This window comes from Argopecten irradians, chromosome 4 (genome assembly GCF_041381155.1).
Source record: "Argopecten irradians isolate NY chromosome 4, Ai_NY, whole genome shotgun sequence".
In the NCBI taxonomy this organism is placed as follows: domain Eukaryota; kingdom Metazoa; phylum Mollusca; class Bivalvia; order Pectinida; family Pectinidae; genus Argopecten; species Argopecten irradians.
Window position 1 is genome coordinate 6719017 of NC_091137.1, and position 21837 is coordinate 6740853.

Genomic DNA, 21837 nt, shown 5'->3' on the forward strand with positions numbered 1-21837 from the left:
GGTACAAATTTAAATTTGGTTTACAGCATATCTTTGTTAAATCGACCTTGAGTTTTATATCTCCTTTTTTTCTTTACACCAGTAGTCGTCGAATGTTTGTGTATTGCTGATTTCTGCCCTGTTTCTGGTGCGTTATGAACATCATGTTAACTTGTGCCGTATATCTGTGCTTACCTAAATTAATCTTGTTTAAACCTAGGTATATTTGTATCATTACCCATATAGCACAGCAAGTGTGTTTGGTAGTGATATGGATTTCTTTTTTACAATTTTCGTTTCAAGTTTGTATATGCCTTTTTTCTCTAAAACAACGCATGATAGCTCATGACACTTTAAACATATATGTATTAAGTTGTTCACTATCTACCAAATTCATCTTGAATCTATATTTTGATACTTTACATCAGCTGTAGATGAATCAGATGATCAACATTGTGAGGTGTAATTTTATAGATACAATATTTTAAGCATGTCTAGTTTAAACTTAACATATAAAACGTCTGGATTTGCATTTCTTCTTCTTTTCAATTATCATTTTTTCAGCCAATCCTTTACAGCAGTTCCAAAGCCAAATAACATTTTTAGGTCATACAATGGCTTATGTGGTACATTTCGTGAATCTGATATGTTTGTTCACTTGTAATTGATTGAATATTAAGTTAAAAGTGCTTAAATATTAATTTTCAATTGTATTAATTAATATTAAAAAAAATGTTTTGCAAAAATAATTAAAACAATTCACTTACAGGAGTTAACGTCTAAGAATGTTTAAAAACAAAAGCATTTTAATAAATAATTCTCAGAAATGATAACATCAAAAACGGAACTATACATCAACTGTAGTATTTATACATACAGATACTTTAATCAATAAACAACAATGTAATATGTAAAACAATATATTTAAAAACCGAACCAGTGACGTCATATCCGGTTTTTACTGTAGTATAAAATTACGATAATGAAATGTAATGATAAAAACTAGAACATTACAAAGTCGAACCAGGGATTTACAACGTGGGATTTATAAATAAAGTCAGGGGATATCTTTATAGCACATCAGTGTCTGTCACAAAATCACGTGACACACATTAGAAAACATACCTCGCACATTACATCTATCTCTAATTTTATCAAGTATGTACCTCAATTCATTTTCACTGGCATTTTATCTTCAAAATTTCTATTTTTTTTATAGTTATTAGGAGTGTCAAATAACCGCATCACAATCGTGGATCTTGGTTATTTTATTTATATATTTTACTTTCAAACCAAAAATACTTTAGTCGATTTTTATATGTTTATATATATAAATAACATACCGGTAGTCATAAGGATCATTAGCGAGTCCATCGTTTAATCTAACTAGTAATGACATGTATAAATTCATATTTCTCTGACATAAATTTTACTATTGTGAGACCAGTTAAATATTTAACTACAGTTTTGTTACTTTCAATGTTAATAATTGTGTCATAATATATTTGTATTCAATGATTATGAAATTGATTTATAACTGCTTTTTTAATCACTTGTCAGTTGTGATATTTTACAATAAATAAATAGAACAATAATATAAAAACTGCCATTGTTCATGTGTTATGTTTCAGATAGGAATGCTTTATGCGTCCTTGCGTTTCTTTGGACATCAAATGAATATCTGACTTGTTAAGTCTTGTTTATTGTTACGATAGCATGTCTATACAAAGTTCTTTACTTATACCAAGTGTCAGTGGGGCACTATGTATAATAATAACACCTTCTGGACGTAATTATCTGCAAATGTCAAGAGCATTTTGTCTTGGAGAACCAACCTGTCTGCCTGGAAACACATATTACATTTATAAGCTGCTAAAACCTTGATTATTAACGATAAAATTACATCTGAACCAAACAGAAGACGCAAGTATCACTGTAAAATCTCTACAGTACAATGAAACAGTAAAGCAGTTTGAGCGTATCACGAATATACATTGTATACTTGGTCGAGAGACCTGCCTGTTCTGCGGTTCTGATAAAATGATTGAGGTACAAATTGATGATGGAAATGAATGAAAATACAGAGAATCACACCATTGCACAAATGATCGAAACAAATATCATATACTTGAAATAATTAATATCATTGTAGCACTGTCACACCACATACAATATGGTCCAAAGTGTTCCGAAGTACATTGTATAGACAAAATATACCTAGGTACGTCAAGCACTCAAAACCGTTCACCACCAGTTCATTTTTATTCGCCATCACTGTGCCGATCTTTGTAAACGATCATTTGATTGGTAAAAGTTTGGGAAACTCTCCAATGTCGAGTTTCTCCTCCTGATCATGAGTCAAAGCACGTCGCACCGTTCCTTTTCACTGATATCCCCACTTGTCATACTAACAGTTCGCCAATATCATAGTGACGGTCCTGTTTTGATTGTTTACAACTTTTAAGGTAGTCGATCAACTGTTCATTTGAGTATTTCACTTATCAACCGATAAGGTGGGAATAAGTTTCATAATAATGTTGATGATATCGAGCACACTTGATGACTTAGATTGGCTTAGCTGATGGAATTAATGGAATTGGTGAATAGGTCAGATAAGCTACTACTGGAGTGGTCAGACTCCATATGGCTACTGTGTAGTTCTGATAGAGAAGGTGAGGAACTGATGTCCGACATCGCGGGGGAGCCACTGTCGGTCATCTCGGACAGTGCTTGGTTCTCTTTAGACTTCTCGTCTTCGGGACTATCCCCGGCTTGACTTCCGGCCTGACTTCCGCCACCACCAGAACCAGGTTTGTCGTCTTGTTTTAAAACGTTCCTTCTGTACTTGGCTCTAGCATTCTGGAACCAAACCTTGGTAAAAAGAAAAACAGGAATGTTATTTTTAATACAAGATGATTGATAATTAAAGAATAGAACAACTAAAATGCATTTAAAATGTCAATATTGATTGTTTCGTTAAAGAATGTAACAAGATATTGACATAAAATGGAAAAAATCGAGACCATGTTTGAACTCTCTTTAGCACGTGCAATTTAATGAGAACGTCGATTGGCTGCACGTGCTCATAAGGATGCACCCGCATAAGATTTGGCGCACGCACATCTCTTTAGAGACGAGGGGACCGCGACAGCAGGTGCGCAGATCGTGGAGTTCGGCCCTTAAAGCAAAGCTATCATTAACTGTCTTTAGAGATGGTGTTCTCCAGGAATGTTCGGGCTGCAGATATTTCACGACGGACGATCGATAAAGTCACTACTATCGTCTGAATGTGTCTACCAGAGATGAGAGTCTGAGTTATATAACGTTTAGTAACCAATAGAAAACAGAGTATCGCTGGAAATTATCATATTTTTGCATATTTACAGGCTGGATTCTAAAATCACTAGGGTGGTATCAAAATTCAGGTACCATGAATTTCGCATTCGATCAATACAAATCACATCAATTTTGCAACAAACTTTAAAACACTAAAAAATAAATAAAATCACGCTTGTTTGCCTCTATGATTGTTACGCCTGAATGATTAAATGAGGAGAAAGTGGTACCCCGAGATAAACCAACATGATTGGAAAGTTATAACTCTTAGTTTGTTACAATATATTTACTCTATTTGCTATAGATGCAATACCGACTATAATTTTATAAAGAAATACCAAATGTTCCCAAAAAAGTAAATGCAACACTATTTTGTTTCTCCCTTATTCTACATACATGGCATCAGTTGTTCGCTATAGCTCTTTTCGAATTAATATCAAGAATTCATTATTTGCTTTGTTGTTTAATCATTTATTTCCTCGTCAATGGACATGAAATGAGAGTAACGATGATTGGCTAATATCTGTTTATTCTGTATAAAGTAAAAATTAATTTCGGTAGAGGATTAGGCTGAACTGTAGGGGGTAAACGCTGTGTCTATATTCCGTCTAACCCCGTGAGTGGCTGTTGACAGTACACTAATGTATAACATTCGATCACTGTTAAACAATACACTAGTTTCAAATTCACACCTCGTATTTTACTTTAAACTTGATAACATCATAAAGACAACACAAAAAGGCGAGGAGAATCCTAGTTTAAATTCATGTAAAAGGCTTAGATCGTGTCAACGCTTTGGACTGGAATATCCTCAAATATTTGATCATCTTATGAGATCCGTGCAGACCAAACACTCGTGTTGGCTGGTCTTTGTGTAGCGATGATATCCCGCCCACACCGACCATCATCATGACAATTTCAGAGCGACACAGGTGTCCAAGTCTGAGGTGTCGATTTCATCGTCCTTATTTATATACCATTGCCGTACTTTTCCCATGCAGAATATCAACACTTTCGTAAGCACCAAGCTACATGGTTTACTTTACCGCCCATGTTGGCCCTGCAGGTAGGGCGTTAGAATTGTACCTGCTGCCCCTATTGCATGATCGTAAAAGGCGACTAAACTTAGGATCTTATCTTTTCTCTTCTTCCTAACTGACTTTATCTTTCCTAATGCCTCCCTTGGCACCGCCTCACTTTTGGCCTTGAGTTGAGCGTTCGCCCCTGTGAGGAAGGCTCTGGGTTCTGTCCCCTGGCCGAGACACACCAAAGTCTATAAAAGTGGTAGTTTCTGTTCCTGCTTAGCGTTCAGCATACAGGGAGTGGGACGACTGGTTCGCCCGTTGTCAGTATAATGTGACCGGGTGGGGTGTGTTGCTTGGTGTCTTCGGCGGCATGCTTCAGTGATATAGCACTATAAAAAGGGCAACAGTTCCACTATACAAGAAGACACAACACAAACATACCGCAGTCTCCCAGTACACTCACCTCGCACAACATACACGCAACACACCGCATACATGGGAGGCCGTCCTTACATGACCATAGCTGTTAATAGGACGTTAATAAATCAAACAAACAAACAAACAAAATTACCTCCCATGTGCTTTTTTCAATAATGCATACAAATTTTTTAATTCAAGTTTATTTTTTGTTTGTTCAGAAGTAAAGCAAATCTCTATAGAATTCTTTATAGCATTTCATTTAAAGAAAAAAATGTGTAGGATACGTACAGTGGCTGACAGATCCTAAGTTGTCTATACGAATTTCTCAGCTTATACTAGACTATTTCCTCAAAGTGTTTGAAACAGATGGACTCTAGAATCGGACATATCGTAAGAAAAATCTTTATGCGAATGATTGGTGACAATTCTATACTGTTCAGTTGAAACCCGAGTTTTTTAGTCGTACTAGGTTCCTACCTGTAGCACGCGTTTTAAGAAACCCGTTTTCGGTGCTAGATTCCTACCTGTAGCACGCGTTTTGAGAGACCCGTTTTCTGTGCTAGTTTCCTACCTGTAGCATGCGTTTTAAGAGACCAGTTTTCTGTGCTAGATTCCTTCCCGTAGCACGCGTTTTGAGAGACCCGTTTTCTGTGCTAGATTCCTACCTGTAGCACGCGTTTTGTGAGACCCGTTTTCTGTGCTAGATTCCTACCTGTAGCACGCGTTTTGTGAGACCCGTTTTCTGTGCTAGATTCCTACCTGTAGCACGCGTTTTGTGAGACCCGTTTTCTGTGCTAGATTCCTACCTGTAGCACGCGTTTTGAGAGACCCGTTTTCTGTGCTAACTGCTTTAGGTCTTTAGCATCTGGATTGTGGTTCAGTCCAAAATAAGATTTCATGGTCCTCAGCTGATGATGTTTAAATGATGTTCGCACTCTTTTCTGTCGCGGAGGTGGATGTGTCCCGTATCCATCTTGTCTCATCATATCTCCTCCGCGTTCATGTCCATCTCCCGGCACTAATCCTGAAACAAGCAAATAAAAGTCTATTGTCAACCTAATCAGACGTCAAAGGGAAACAATTAAATTCATTAATGAACAAAATTAGAAAAAAAAATCCGGGAAAATGAATGTCAATTCGCACCTGCATATAAAAATAGTAAATACGTGTACCTTATTGAATCATTATGTAATTTTTTATTTGTTACCAGTTTTCAAAACTATTTCAAAATTACATTTTTAATCCTTCAGCGTTCATCCATCATTACCAAAGGTCAAACTGATATTAAACTCGTGGCTAGTCACGTGATCTCCTGATTCCCTCCTGAGTACGATAACGTGATGGCAGATGAGCGTTAATTTGAGCAGAGTTTGTTTATATAACGCTCACAAGCTGACCATTATTTTCATCAACTTGCATGGGTGACTGTTGGTTACCAATCCGTACACTAACACAAAACACAACAAAGACATTCTAGTTAAGATGAAACACTGGCCGACGTAGGACCGGGTCTTGTTTAGTCACAGAGCGTGGTATTAAATGAATGATGATCTACTTTCTACTTTCATGTCCAAAACTATTCCATGTTGTTTTTACGGCAGAAGGAGAAACAATGGAGTGTGTTGTAAACAGTCTGTCTATTACATTATTACTCGCGGAGGAATCCGAGAGATCATCGAGGGCAACACTGGAGATACTAACATTCCTCATTCGTGAGGTAGAAACAGGTCCTTACTAAAGATTATAAACACGGAAACAAATGATATTATGTCCTTTCAATATGACTATTTCATCATCAATTCACCCCTGAAGACGCTGTTGAACTTTTATTCAAAGACTGGAATCGTTCAATGTGAAATTACATGGGTGGAGAAGTTCAGTATGACGCACATAAACCTAGTCCTTGAATATGACACCTGTTATTGCTAGCATGTATATAGGAAATGAGTGGCTATATATTTACTAGGATAAGTCCTCTTTTATTATCTGTCAGATAAAAAGCTTGACGTTGAAGAGTGTCGCTGGCTATTGGAGGCTTCACAACATATTTTAGCAATGAACATTTCGTTGGAAATCCATTCACCGAGTTTCTCATGTCAACAGGATGGGTTGAGTAGCACTCAGATATTTTAACTCGTTACATTTCTGTAAAACTTCAAAATAGTACTCCAACGTAAACTTTTGTTTGTATGGAACAATAACGGCTATCCTCAATGTCACCTGACCAAAGGGGGCGTGGCTACTATACTGTCTACTATGTATTGTACTTTTATACTATAAAAAGGTTACTTCGGGTACACACAGGTTTGGTAAGCTATTTGGTATGTCAAACAACACCTGGGCAATAAATAAAGTTTCAACGCTAAAAATACAAGTGTTTGATACTCGTATGGTTTTTCACGAGAATTGTTTTAGATTATTAAGATATTCTTTGTATTTCATTTTGATATTTAGTAGTTATTTGTTTTCCTGTCATGATTTAAATATTATTGCATTCGTAATATAATGTGATTTCATGTACCGGTAGTGCCTAATATGTTTGTATTATGCTGTACATATCATAGGTGTCCTGTCAAAAGAACAAAGAACAACGGCGTTAAGATGACGTCACGTCACACTAATTGGACAAAGAATCACAAAAGATCTCTACCGAAGATCGCAGTTTTTACCTTGCAATCTTTTTGAAATTAGTAATTAGAGTTTATTAGTTTCCTTTTAACATATATCGTATTCAGTCTCTACAGTTAAATATTAACAGAGCCTTAAGCTGATATATGAAAATATACTGCTTATCAGGTAATGAGAATTCTATATCTAAAACTGATATATAAAGCATTCTGTAATCAGTCCTACACTTACATATACTGATGTTCTTTTATGTGCCTACTTGTGATCGCACAGTCATGAGACATCAAGACACCTGTCTATTGAAACATAGTCAAATACTACATTTAACTGTAAAACACTGTATACAATTTCCTATGATATCTGAATTTGTCGCCAATATTATCATCTTACCAGGTAGCCAGGTTTTTCGATATTAACACACTCTCCGGAATTAATACATCAGTGTAGTTCAATTAATGTGTTTAAAACAATGATGAAGTAAGCACTATTTCACAATGCATGCTTCTGTTTTATGTTTGTGTACATATATCATCAGGTGTTAGTATCGATATATTTCCACTATACTTAGAAAATGCATCATTGTAATAATTCAGAATTAGGTAATATTCGAAACATTCCATCTCCATTAAAACTAATACGTATTTATCAATGGGGTATTCTGCTTATACAATATAGATAATAAATAATGGACCGACCTCTTACTTACAAATGATGTTTTGAATTATTTCGTTCTCCCAATATGTGTTATTATTACTAAATATGGTGTGAAATTAATGTTAAATGTTTGTTTTTTTCTTAAAATATCTAATAATATGAAATATAGTGTAAAATTATGTATAAATGATGAAATGAAGCTGACGATATGTGAGTGGTCTGTTTCCTGTGTGTCGGCTATATCGTGGTGGCGATGTGGTAAGCCGTATGATAGATACAAACCAGAACCAACATACCAAACACCAACACGCTACATAAATCAACCTAACTCCCTACATCAATTCCAATTAATAACACACCAACCCAACTCAACAGTCCAGTACCATACAGATTTATCGAACACAGTCAATCTCCTACTGTATTGTATCAAAGTTTGATATGAGATACTATTCCTATAACATTATGTGTATTCCGTCTTTGTGTATTACAGAGGTCCTTGTGGGTAGATATCAATTGTGACACTATTTGATGAGCGAAACTCGAAAATATGACGGTATGTTTGCAATCACATGACGTTAAAGTCAAAACTAAACACCAAGAGCAACATATGCAAAGGCGAAATAATATGCTTAAAGAGTAACCAGATATGAGTTTAGTAACTGAGTCTGTCTAAGATTGACATGTGTAACCTTGAAGTTTGGTGGATCTTATTGCCATGATGAGGAAGATCTAAAAGACCGCAGACGAACTGTTTTTTCGTGGGGAAATGCAGCTGGTATCTTCCCGAGACCAACCTATAATACCTTTACAATATTCTTCCCTTATATAATCAACTGGTTCTTTCACAAGTATAGAACCCCGTCATAATATCATTTCATGTTTCTCATTACCCCTCCAGCCCTTCCTTCGTAAATAACTTGTGTGTACTTCTGCCTCCAGGCAAAATTAACCCAGGTGCAAATATGCCGTATTTTTGTCAGTCATTTTTGTTCATTCATACCGAATGCAATTCTTCATCAATCAACGCTTTCACTGCTCTCTCCACTTCACCTACAACACATTGACAGAAGCATGTAGGCTCTACAGGCCGCTCCGCACGATTTGGCACCCTCCACATGACGACCGTAAATCCGTCGTCCCTTCTCTTCGCTCCCCCTCCCGACTCTGTCGTTATTTATGAGAGCTTCGATACCGTCTTGATAACAGCAATCTGTATCTGTGGAGCGCGCACCTGTTGTCGCATTTCTGTCATCTGCCAGTTCAGCTTCCGCTGGAGTCATCGGGGAAGTTATGACTTTGGTTACAAACGACAAATCGCTTTCACTTCCGATCGTACGAGTTATGAGGGGAGGGGGCATAGTAATGGGCAGCATGTGCTAGCGGTTTGTCGCTGACAAATTCATGGACTGACAGTTTCATCGACTATGAGGTGTAAAATATCCCGAGATGACATTTTGACTTTTAGTCGTCCCATATGCATCTATTTAGTAGACCCTAGTGCTGTAACGTCACAGGTATTAGTAGACATCGAATTAACAGGTTATTAATATATTGTTAATGCAATATCATGAATATGAAGCTAACATGGGTTAGCTAGCCTAGCGATCTTGAATTGTCATGGTCAATGGCAAAATAATCGTAATCGATTACGATCAAAATACCATAGCAGTAAGAAAACTGAGTTTAATCGAAAATTCACGTTTTTCATATTTCTACATCTTTTACTACTTTTACAGGAAAGTACGAGAGTTATGGTCCTACGTAAGTATATAGATGTTTTATCGGCGTAAAATATTCAAACATACAACTTACAAGAGGTTTTTACTGCCGAATCACTTGATCCACCGTTTGGCCGATATTTATGTTATCAGCAGTAGTAATGTTTAAAAGTATGAATTTTATTACAGAACTCAGCAGGCCTGTATTACTTAGTCTGCTGCTTCATGTTTGACATTACACACCGTAAAGTTTTATTATCGATGAATTAGAAGAAATATTTACTAAACGAAACATCTTCTCTTACGTCACCTGATATGAAACTGCTTTTCCTATGGACCAATAAGTGCGGGTTTTACATCACTTCTTACATCACCTGATATAATACTGCTTTTCCTATGGACCAATAAGTGCGGGTTTTACATCACTTCTTACATCACCTGATATGATACTGCTTTTCCTATGGACCAATAAGTGCGGGTTTTACATCACTTCTTACATCACCTGATATGATACTTCGTTTCCTATGGACCAATAAGTGCGGGTTTTACATCACTTCTTACATCACCTGATATGATACTCCTTTCCTATGGACCAATAAGTGCGGGTTTTACATCACTTCTTACATCACCTGATATGATACTCCTTTCCTATGGACCAATAAGTGCGGGTTTTACATCACTTCTTACATCACCTGATATGATACTCCTTTCCTATGGACCAATAAGTGCGGGTTTTATATTTATCGCTTTGGCGCCAGATTACTGGTTCATGTTGCCAATGAAATGATGTCCTTAAAGTGTCTTTGCTCTCCCACTTTCACTTATCATACAAACAATGTTTTCAGCATTGTCGAAATTATGGGATCTGATAAGAACAGAAAAATCTTAAATACTCTCGACAACAATAGAACTTAAGGAAGATAGTCGAATCTTTGTAAGCAGCCCTATCGAAGACTATAATGTCTTGTACCTGAGTCTCCGACTTTGAATAACCTTTTGCTATTTTAAATGAAATTTGTGCATTTTCTATTTGATGCCGTATAGTTATCGTAACAAAGTAGGAATCACTTGCACTTTAAACTTTTTTGTCTATTCAATAACTGAAGCATTCTTTTGCATATGGCACTAGACCTATATTTACACAAAGATATTGGCATTGTCAATATGTATTCTGAACATATTCAAATGTTATAAGAAGTCTGCATGTTTTTCTATCATGGCCATCCAATTGTTTATTCGTTAATTCGTAGAAATCGCGTATCAGTATGCATACTTAAACTGTCCGTCAACGTTAGGTGGATGTTTCAGAATAATTGGGTTTAAAAACTAGTCATAAAACATCTTCAATGACTGGTTAACAAGCGATCATACTGGTTTGTTTAAACTAGGGCTAGCTTACTCCGAAATCTAAACTGCGATGTGTCATCTCTATCTGCATCAATGCTTTGGCATTTCCAATCACAATTGATCGGTCATCGATAGCTATAACGATAACATCATTTTAATGGGTTTTTAAGAATGTAATTAACACTTGTTTACATTCTCCATGAAAAACTGAAGCTGATTGTGCCGTCAGCATGTTTATCCTGTTCGACAACAGGGGGCGTTTCATTCGCTCACGAGTCTAGAATCCCCCTCCCCGTCGCTATACTAGATCCCCCATGAAGATCGAGTGATAATTCTTATTGCCGTGTTATCACGTGGTTTTAACAGCCGCCATTAATTCTCGTCCCTTCTGTCATTTTCACTATAGTTCTAACTTTTCACCAAAAGCAAGAAAATGTCTATAGGCAGAAAAGCAAACTCGAACTGGTTCTTCAATATTGTCTAACGTTTTCATTCAAATTCAAGGACGCAATATAAATCTAGAGAGGATTTCAGTATATGAAATGCTCATAATGACGTTATTGAATCCAATATGAAACGATACGAAGACGGGAATAATGTTTTCGGTAACCCAAACTTCGGTGATTGAAGCATTTTCGTTTCTCTTCCATCTTTTCCAACGCGCCTACCAAACGATACAAATGTCACGTGGTTTTTGAAACTGACATTTTGATGTCTCCGCGTGGGTTACTATAAATCACGGTCTTGTTATCGGACGCCGAGTCCGAACCAGGCCTCACGCTGGGCACAGCACTTTTTGTGGCGGATTGACACTAAACATGGTGTGCATCGCGGTGCTTACAAATTACCTCGTTGCAGGAACTATCAGCGAAAATAACTAAGATCCATAAAACTGTATTTCGTTATGAATCCCCTTGATAATACACGAGATTATGATGAGACTATGTAGAAGATCACAACATTTATGAGTGTGAAGAGATTCCCCGGAGAAGGCCACGATTGGCTAGCGAATATCGGATTTTGACGTGGCTCCCAAGATATTGCGCTGGTGCATGTTGTCGCGGATGAACATTAATTCTTTTGTCACCAAATCCTTGAGATCAAAATGAGCTTTTAGAAATCAAAAACAAAGTAGAAGAATTAAAACAAGATAAAAAAGATCAGAGATTAATTATTTGTCTTTAAAGGGTCAAGTTTTATCACGCCTCGCCAATGTTACGCCAAGCCTTACATTGTCGTCAGACACGTGTACATTGCGATTATAGGTGGTAAAATCTCGTAGAGGTACATCGCGTACCTTCTAGAAATCCGGACGGAGGATTACTACAATTAAATACATGTTATACAGCGATCATTATTTCTGTTTTAATCTCATTTTTATGTTCGTTAATTCCTGTTTAACAATCTGAACTAAAGTTTTTAACTACGGTTGATATTGACGTGTACAAAATCATGTGATATATAAATATTGAGCAAATATTCGGCGAATATATCTATTTCTACGATTATTTTTTTTTCGCAATTTCGATCGAGGAATACGAAGTGCATATTAAAGTGGAAATTAAATACATACTTATTACTAATATCTATATGCTTGAGATAAATATATTTTCGGTCAAATTATGATTTCGTATTTAGTGTAAAGTACCTCTTGTCTGGTATTCCATCACTATAATATATAAACATTGAGACAATGCACATCAGATATGATGACTTTTAAATTACCAAAGACACAGCTATCGTATGTCTGAAGTAACTGCTCCTCCTTATCACAGTAAAAGGAAATAGAAATGAAATTTGTACTTTGTCTCAATTTTCGCTGAGTGATGCAACATAACCAAGATTTATATAAAATATATTGCCATAATTTCTGGTTACGTTTTATTTATATTGCTGTCTAATTGTAACGGCGGTGTTTTATTAGGATATTTCCTACAACAATCAAACCGAATATTTCTCATATGTTATTTTTCTCAAACATCTCCTGTAATGCCTTCCATATGGTCGCCATTAGTAATGAAAGGTCAAGGTCATTGCTGATATGTGTATTGTGGAAGTAATATTAATTGGTTAAATAAGTTATAGCAACAGTGGATGTAGGAATAGCCTCCCTACTAACACATAGAGTAATTCACAAAAGCTGCAACGCCAGTTGTACATGTAATACATACATACACATTCATTTTACCCATGTGAATTTCCTTCGAGTTCGTGCTCCCTTGAGTAAAGGGGATTTTTATCAAAGACTCCTTAATAGTGTATATTGGTATTCTTTTGTTGATTTCACGTGATCCATTGTCCCTGAATATATCAGTGGTGTTTCGTGCCTATGTGTTATTTACATGCAGAGAATGTTTATTTCCTCTACCAACACAAAAATTGCTATCGTAAAACAAACGCAATATTTCGAAATATTTCTATACAAAGTCTGGCTAGTCTTAGCTTCTCTTTATGGAATTAGAAATACAGACAGGATTTTTGTTTGACGTACCAATGAAAGCCGCAGCCTAGCATGCAAAGAAATATCAGGAATTACACAAAACCAGGAATCTAACTTTTACATTTTTGTTAGGTAACTATTTTGGTATCAAAAAGTTCAGAAATGTGGAAAGGTCAAATGTTGAAATTCAAAGACAATGATTATGTCGGGGCATACTGTTATTGCCATATCAACCCCGGCGAAAGTGATGTTTGGACGAAATATAATCAAACATAATGGTAACATAATAGCGAAGTTAAGACATTATAAAATGCACATTGCATTTGTATTGGTAGTTAAAAGACGGGTAGCTATGACCATCAGCTTGTAATAAGGCGTTTTTAGCTGAAATATGTGATGAAAGAATATCTCCCCTAGTGTCAAACTAAGAATCATATATACCGTATAGCCAGTTCGTGGGTATGTTATAGATAGATATTAGATGGGTGAATCACAAATTGTCTAAAGCCAGACCGCGGAAATTCAAAACCGCTAAAATTAAAATTTCTTGTTTTCAATTAAAATCGCGAAAATCTTGACTTGCGAATATAACCAGTTATAGTATAAATTGAAACAAAAATATAACATAATTTAATTGATAATTTATATAGATGGTTCTAACATTACATCAACGCTTTACAATTTGATCTGCAAAAATTTGATTGGAGAAGCGATAAAGATTTTAACCAAAGGACATGATGTGTTTTGGATATAAAAAAGTCAACGTTATCGGGCATTGTCAAAGTGGAAGCATATTTACACATCACTAAATTTTATTGCAACTCGCTAGCGTCATTTAACAGATGTTTTCTAACTGTGACGTTACATTTCACATATCATATACCGTATGTCACACCATGTATCCTCTACATCATATTTATTCTGAAGGGACCGGATGTGTTTTAATTCAAAACAATTTCCACCCAAGGTTTGTCGTTTTTCTGTTGTTGAGGAATCACACACGGACCGTACTTACAGACTAAAAACAAAAGCTTTTCAAAGTCTACTGCAAATAGTCGAATTATGTCTTGTGTCTGTACATAAGAAAAAAACGTCTTTTGAGCCAGGGTTCTTTTTTATTTCTTAGTCCGTTTCAGAAACAACCTTACATATAATATTCTTCACATGAGAGAAACAAAAAGCATTCTCTCAGATAGAAGACATTACACATTTCATATTTAGCCCTCGTAAACATTATAAACATCTAGCCAGAACCTATGTTCTTTGACGGTAAGAGCATACGCCAGTTTGAAGCTAGTTGTTTTATCCTTATTAAATAAAACGAAACAATTAGGATACATTAGTGAGCCAGAAACCTCGTGGGGGATAAAGGTAAACTGTAAGGCCGTTACCCCCTCCCCCTAGCTCTACCCCTTGTCTCAGAAAACACCACACACACCGAACCTTACGTCATCTCCATACGGGCATTTAGGCCAAGAAGATGGGGCATTCGGTTTACCTCTATCGTGCATTCGTTCCATTTGTGCCTTTATGTTTTCGGTTTTTGTTGTTTTTTTGTTTGGATTTGTTTTTGTTATCATTAAATATTTACCGTTTCAAAAGAAGGGAAAGATGTTTTTATGTAAAGATGTATGATGTGTTGGTAATACCTAAACGGACAAGCAGTGTATAAATCATGGGCCATTAATGAAGTCTACTTGGTGGATCTCTCTTTCGTCTTTTGTCTTTGTCCGGATTTGTGTTGACGTAATCTTTATGGTGGTGATTTAGACCCCCAAAGGAAATCACAGTTTTGGCTCTATAGTATACGAACATTGATCAAAGACGTAATATGATGTTCACATACTAGAAACACAAGTGGCTGAAAGCGTTTTGTGGCAGCTTTGGTTTGGCAGGCTTAGTAGTCGGGTGCTCGACTGAGAATGACCCCGGATCACACGATCACGTGATTAGTAATATTGTCAACACAAAACACGAATATGTGTAGAAATCATTTGCTAATTCATATAAAAACGTTATGAGGAAATACATGTAGTATGACTTAAGCATCTCAGAGATTCACTCGTTAACATTCTGGTACCACATGCTTTCTGACGCCACTGTAAAACTTTTGTGAAATTATGTCACCGAGTCGCTTAAATACAAACCTGCTCCATTCATAATTATTTCGAAAACCGGTTTCCTAATATCAAATAGGTTAAATGTTTTATGAAATATCACACTTTTCAACGATTCACAAAAAAATCATTGATTTAAAAAAAGTCAAATTATTTTAAGTCCGGTTATCTAATTATCATAAGGATTATATGCATACGTTCGTCTATTTCTACAAGATCATGTGTTTCTTTGGAAAGCTATTTTAATTTGATTTTAAGATTATAACAAATTTCGATAATCAAACAGGTTAAAGTGCTATGATAGAAATAAATGGGTTATAAGATTGGTCTCTGATGAATTGAAAATGAACTTTATTATGAAAGACACTCACAATTATCAATGTCATCAACTCACATCAGGATGTGATGACTGACAGACCTACAGGGCAAACAAATGAAATAACCATTCACAAAAATATGTAGGTCAAGACGTGTTGTACAGTTCACACAGTTACCTACATTTCAGGAGCGGAAGGATATCAGAAGTGCATAGACAAAGTACCGCCATCCTAACCGATCCTATCAGCGGATGTAGATCTACAACTTCCGGTGAGCATTGTTATATTTGGGGACAACATCGCGAAAATATGACCTATGTTTATTCTCAACATCTGATACGACAATATTATGCAAATAATAAGTCGCAGACCAAGTAAATTATGGGTACATCGTTCATAAATCAATTTTAATTAGTTTTGTAAACAGTAATTGTTTTAGTGTGTGTACGGGAGCACCATATTGTTTTGAATGGGAGAAAACTTACATACACCTTACCTGTAATTCAATCTTATTTCAATTACATTGAAGTCAAATTTTGTTAAATTTTTAAAAAATGAAATAGATGTTTAAGTCGATTATGCACCTTGCCTTTCAACGCTTATTGTGAAATAATAACTGGTGTTGTCATACCGAAACACTTTCAAAAAGTTGAACCTCAAATAAGTTTCGATGACATCAATTTAATACAGTATAAGGAAGTTATTTGTTTCATTTAAAATCAATTTCAATTACATCATAAATGCTCAACACTCTTGTAATCGAAGAGTCTATATTACATGATTTTAAAGTGAATTTTTTATATTTTAAAACAATTCTGTAGACCCTTCTTCTTTCTAGAAAGTATTTCATTTCAGAGTTTGTTTTTATTCTTATAACAAATGTTCCCTAGTCATACGCCCACAAATAGTTGAAATATCATGCGTTTTTGTCAAAGTTAATTGTACCAGGGTTAAAATGTGTCGGATAAGAATACCATGAACATTTTTGCCTCCGTTAAAGACTCATGTAAGTGTATACATCACTTTAATTGAGGTTTTCACTACACATGTTTAGACCTATTACTCAACACGTCTACCCTACATAAGTTTGACCCTATTTATCAACGTGGTACACTCCGATCTATAATCAACTGACGAAATTCAGAGTTGTGTATTTCATCATTCGAACGTCATAATTTTTTATCAGACTTACATTTTTTATTTTTATATTGCAATGGATATTATATTTCAACGAACCACCTGTTAGTTAAACGGTCATGACTGTTATTATTAAAAGCTGTTCATCTTATTCACTTTTCTTCGTTCTAGAATAAATCGATCATAAAATAATTACGGTTGAGATTTCATATACTTATAATTGGTTTTCATGATGATAATATTTATGATGATAAAGCGAGGGAATTAAAACATTTAAAATGGTATCATTACACTGCCTTATCAGCCGTCAGTGGTACGGAGGACCTAAACAATTCATAGCAGGATTTGATCAAAAGGAAATAAGCAGAAGTTGGATAAAGAATTTCAAACAAAATATTCGAACTCACTTCAGAATATTAGAAAATGGCAAGGTATTCTAATCATTTCGGATGGAGATGCATTGAACGAAAGTTTATTTTATTCTGAATGAAAACTTTTTTTTATTAATTTACACTGAAATAAAAATTGCTGATGGACACTTTACAATGTCTACCGCAAGTGTACCTAGCGCTACAGGATACGTATCAATTGATAAATCAAGGATAAACAGTTCTCTACAGCAACTATTTTAGAATTATTCTTAGATACAGCTGGAAACATTCTGCGTTCAAATCAGAAATGTTTATTCCGTCGGACTGACCATAAACAACGTCCCGAGTGTCGGACTTCAATACCGGAGATTTCCATTGCCGGAGCCGTCTGTGTTAATCTTATCGCTGGCTCCGCCCTCCTTGGTTTTCCAAGCCTAGCCCCTGACAGGCCCGATAACGCTGTCGACGGCCTATCTGGCTGCTGCGACAAGTCTCCTGGGGTGACTATAAAACTACAGTTTAAGTGTAAATTTGTTGTTGGCCGGGGTTATCACAAGGTTCAAGTGCTGTAATACCTCACGGTGCAAGTACTGATAGCATATCTACCGTCCAAACGGTTACGTAGCGTACTCGGATGAGGGTTCAGATAGACAGGGATTCCTAGAGGTTCTAGTATTTTTCGGAAAATATGTCTTCACTGATATATTTTGCAATATTAAACATGCTGAAAAATCATGTCATTTTCTTATATATTGCTTTGAATCAGTTCTGCTGACGAATCCGAATTCTGCTTGGTGTACAGCAACAGTGTGTGGGAGAAAACAATGTCATCTAACAATTGCCGTATGAAATAATTTTACTTTCGATAAATCATAGAGTACATGGATATCACTTTTACTGATTCATTTACGGTTCAAACTATGATTTCAATAACGAAATATTTGAAAATGCAATACGGATAAAACTTTTTAATTCTTGTTCCGGTTTGGCTTTTATTTGAATTTGCGATTTTATCCTCATTCGGTATTTTTATTTTACCAGAATTTGACGTTTAAGCGTATTCCGCTTTATCGTATATGTTTGCGGTTCTAGTCTTTCTGCCGTCTTAAAGAAATCACGGCCAATGTCTGTGTTTTGTTTGTTCTTGTGTGATGCTTATTTCAGTTACAATGACCGTACAATATCATCAGTGATACTTCTATCGTGTACTTTATAATTGTGATTCTGATACCACGTTAACACTTGTCTGTATTTTGTTGTCGTCTTCTTCGTATTTGCTGACTTAGCATCTTTGGACTGTCAGATTGCACACTAAGTACGGTTCTTCTGTCAAGGATTCCACCGTAACTTCCGGACAAATAATTATATATACTGTTTTACTGACACAATAATAAATACTATCCTCGATATTTCTGTCTTTGTGACGTTGGTCGCTGGTGATAAAACATAGTTTATGTATTCGCGCTAATGTAAGATATTACAAAGGCTAATTGGCCATTGTTCGCGTCAATAAAAGTACGCTTTTTACAATTAGATATGCTTCAATAATTAGTCAATGAAACTATGTACAAAGTAAAGACCATGGTACTATCGCTTGTTTTACCACAAACAAACTGTTTTCAATACATTTATTGACGTGATTACGATGAGGTGAATAAACATATCATGAGCCTAGTAAAATGATATTAACTGACGCGACGGTGCATTATGCTGTGGTTCGTGTGATCAGGGACAAAATCCTATTCCTGCCAAACAGACATATCAGTGACGTTTGCAAGCTTTGATGGTGTTCGGCTTTTGCGAAATTTGATTTTGACCCGCTCTAAAATTGTTAAGGAGATTATTTGTGATGCCAATATTTCTACAACTGGTGACTTAGAATTCATTAGTTCTAACTGTAGTGAGCAGTGGATCATATCTATAGGAGTACGAACTATGTTCTACGTCATCTAACTAGACTAGAAGACGGATCTACCTCACTGATAGCATAATGAAGATTTCTAATTAGTTCAAGTTTTTAGCGATTAACTTTGGCATATGACAGATGGATTAATAAAGACGCTTTCTGTCTACCTAATTAACAACACAAGAAGAAACGTAACGGAGCGCCTAACGTTGTTAGTAGACATCTTGTGTCGCGAGCTGTTGATGGGTATTAGATCATCCCTGCAACCCGTCCAGCTCCCCCATCCAACACAGTGTATTGTTTTTGTTTCTAATCAACCACATAATTCCTAAATCTCGCTGCACTGGATCATACGGATATTTATTATATAATCAAATCAGGTTGGATAATACAATTTAGGCTAACAAAGCTACAAAACGTTATATATAAAAATTTCAACGTATGCAACTGAAGAGAAAATCTTTGATGAATCAACCCAATGCAGTAAAAACTTGTTCCCAGTATACCTAAAAAAAATTCGTATTATTTTTCTAGATTAACTCGTATACGATTTGATCAGGGTTTGTTGAAATAGAAATAGCATTATATAATCCAATAAGGAACTTCTCCACACTGATAATCTACGACAAGAACCCGCCGACTCTGCAGTTTCAGCACCAAACTATTACTAATTGAATAGCTTCTCAGCTTTGTTATCAATTTTAATTAATCCATATACGTAATCATCTCAAGTTTGATTTAATTTCAATAGTTATGGTCAATTTGTTTGCAGTGCCCTTTGAATCATCAAACTAATGATGTTGTTCAGATGCAATAGACGTAGAATTATATAATTATAACTCCAAGCTTTGTTATTGTAATCGTTACGTTTAATTGGTATGACTTTAACTCTTTATCTAAAATTATATTTACGAACGAAGGTTTTTCCCTAGATTTACAGTGACCGGTTAAAATTGGAAACAAGCCAACATATTTACCATTGACTAGGCACCCTGTGAAAGAATGTTAGGATTATTTCATAAGTAGAAAATCACTAGACCGTGTCACCAAAATAAGAGCCAAGGCAGTGATACATTGGAAGAGTGGGTTTAAAGCATGTCTTGTCCCATACAGCTGAAACCTTGCCCGGGGTACTTGGCCGAGTACCTACAGAGCTGGCTTCTTTACCCACTTTCTTGTCAAAGACAAGTCGTGATCAGTATTGATAATCCCCTAAACCCTCCACGGATCATACACAGTTCAGGGCTACCGGAATAGCCATGGACACTTACAGAATAGGAACACAACTACAATAAGATATAAAAAAATGTTTAGTAAGATCAAAACTTGAAAACAGTGGGGATTCCTGGTCTTTTGTTCACGACAGGATTCTATTTGGAATTCGTAGTGGCGAAAACCACGATTAAGCCTTCGGCAATTTAGACCACCTTCAACGCAGCATCAATGGAAGTTAAAGAGCGTTACAAACATAGAGGGAACAGACACTACGAAGGAAACGCCCCGTGAAGTTTTCCAATTGTGAAGTGTTTAGAGGGTCAATCAACCATGAAACATCCTAAGTTCTGTCAAAATCTGTCAACAGGTTGAAAGCGTCGCGACAACTTCCCAATTTTATCGTGAGTTTCTGTTTACGTCACGACATCTTAACGTTATCCTATAGTTTATGTCACAAGTTGTAAAAGTTCTACTCTCTATGTCGTGATAGGCGGTATTAACATTCCATGGTGCTGTTACGTCATGGTTTGACTTCAAATTTGTAAAAGTGGCTTTCCTTAATTTATCATAGCTTTTCCGAAATTCGTCTGTCTTATATAAAATGTGTATAGAAATCCTAGAAAATAGGCTAATGGCATAATTTTAGTAGTTTATAATTTTAAACATTCAACTCCGAACCAATTCATCGCAATCATATATCAGGAAGGGTACCATTTTCATTGTGTGTTTGAAAAGAAAATGTTATGTAGATTCTCTCTAATTTGGTTACATAAGATCGATGAGATATTTAATCTAATATTCACATACATGTATCTCTTTTTCGTTACTCTTTAATTAATACGCAAGGACAGATTTTACGAACAAATTTTAAGGACTTTGAACAAATAAATTGCGCATAATATATATGCTGATCAGGAGATCTAGAATAAATGCCACCCTTCGTTAAATATACACATCAATAACAAAAGTTTTATGGGAATTTCACGAAGAATGCATTCATCCATTATTCACGTGTGGGGCTACAAATTATTAATGTCAATTATAGAAAACTTATATCAAATCTGATTAATCCTATCCATTCTTCACTCCACCCAGTAGAGGAAACAAAAATATCGCGAAGACAATTTTAAAAATGTGTATTATTTCAATATCAGTGTATACTGTTAATTATTTATGAGAGTGCTCCGAATTCCAGATCTTAAGATGAGCAATTCATTTCTGCTAGTA

General features: G+C 35.7%; 1 protein-coding gene across 2 annotated transcripts in view; it reads right to left on the minus strand.

Annotated features, from left to right (window-relative positions):
* Nucleotides 1-827: 827 nt before the first annotated feature.
* The window catches only part of LOC138320461 (LIM/homeobox protein Lhx9-like), a 46247-nt gene continuing 25237 nt past the window's right edge, over nt 828-21837 (minus strand). For both annotated transcript variants that reach the window (XM_069263424.1, XM_069263423.1), the window contains exons 4-5: nt 5567-5784; nt 828-2850 (exon numbers count right to left, since the gene is read on the minus strand). In XM_069263424.1, the coding sequence (XP_069119525.1) occupies nt 2554-2850; nt 5567-5784 (515 nt within the window). In that variant the 3' untranslated portion in view covers nt 828-2553. The remainder of the gene's footprint in view (nt 2851-5566; nt 5785-21837) is intronic.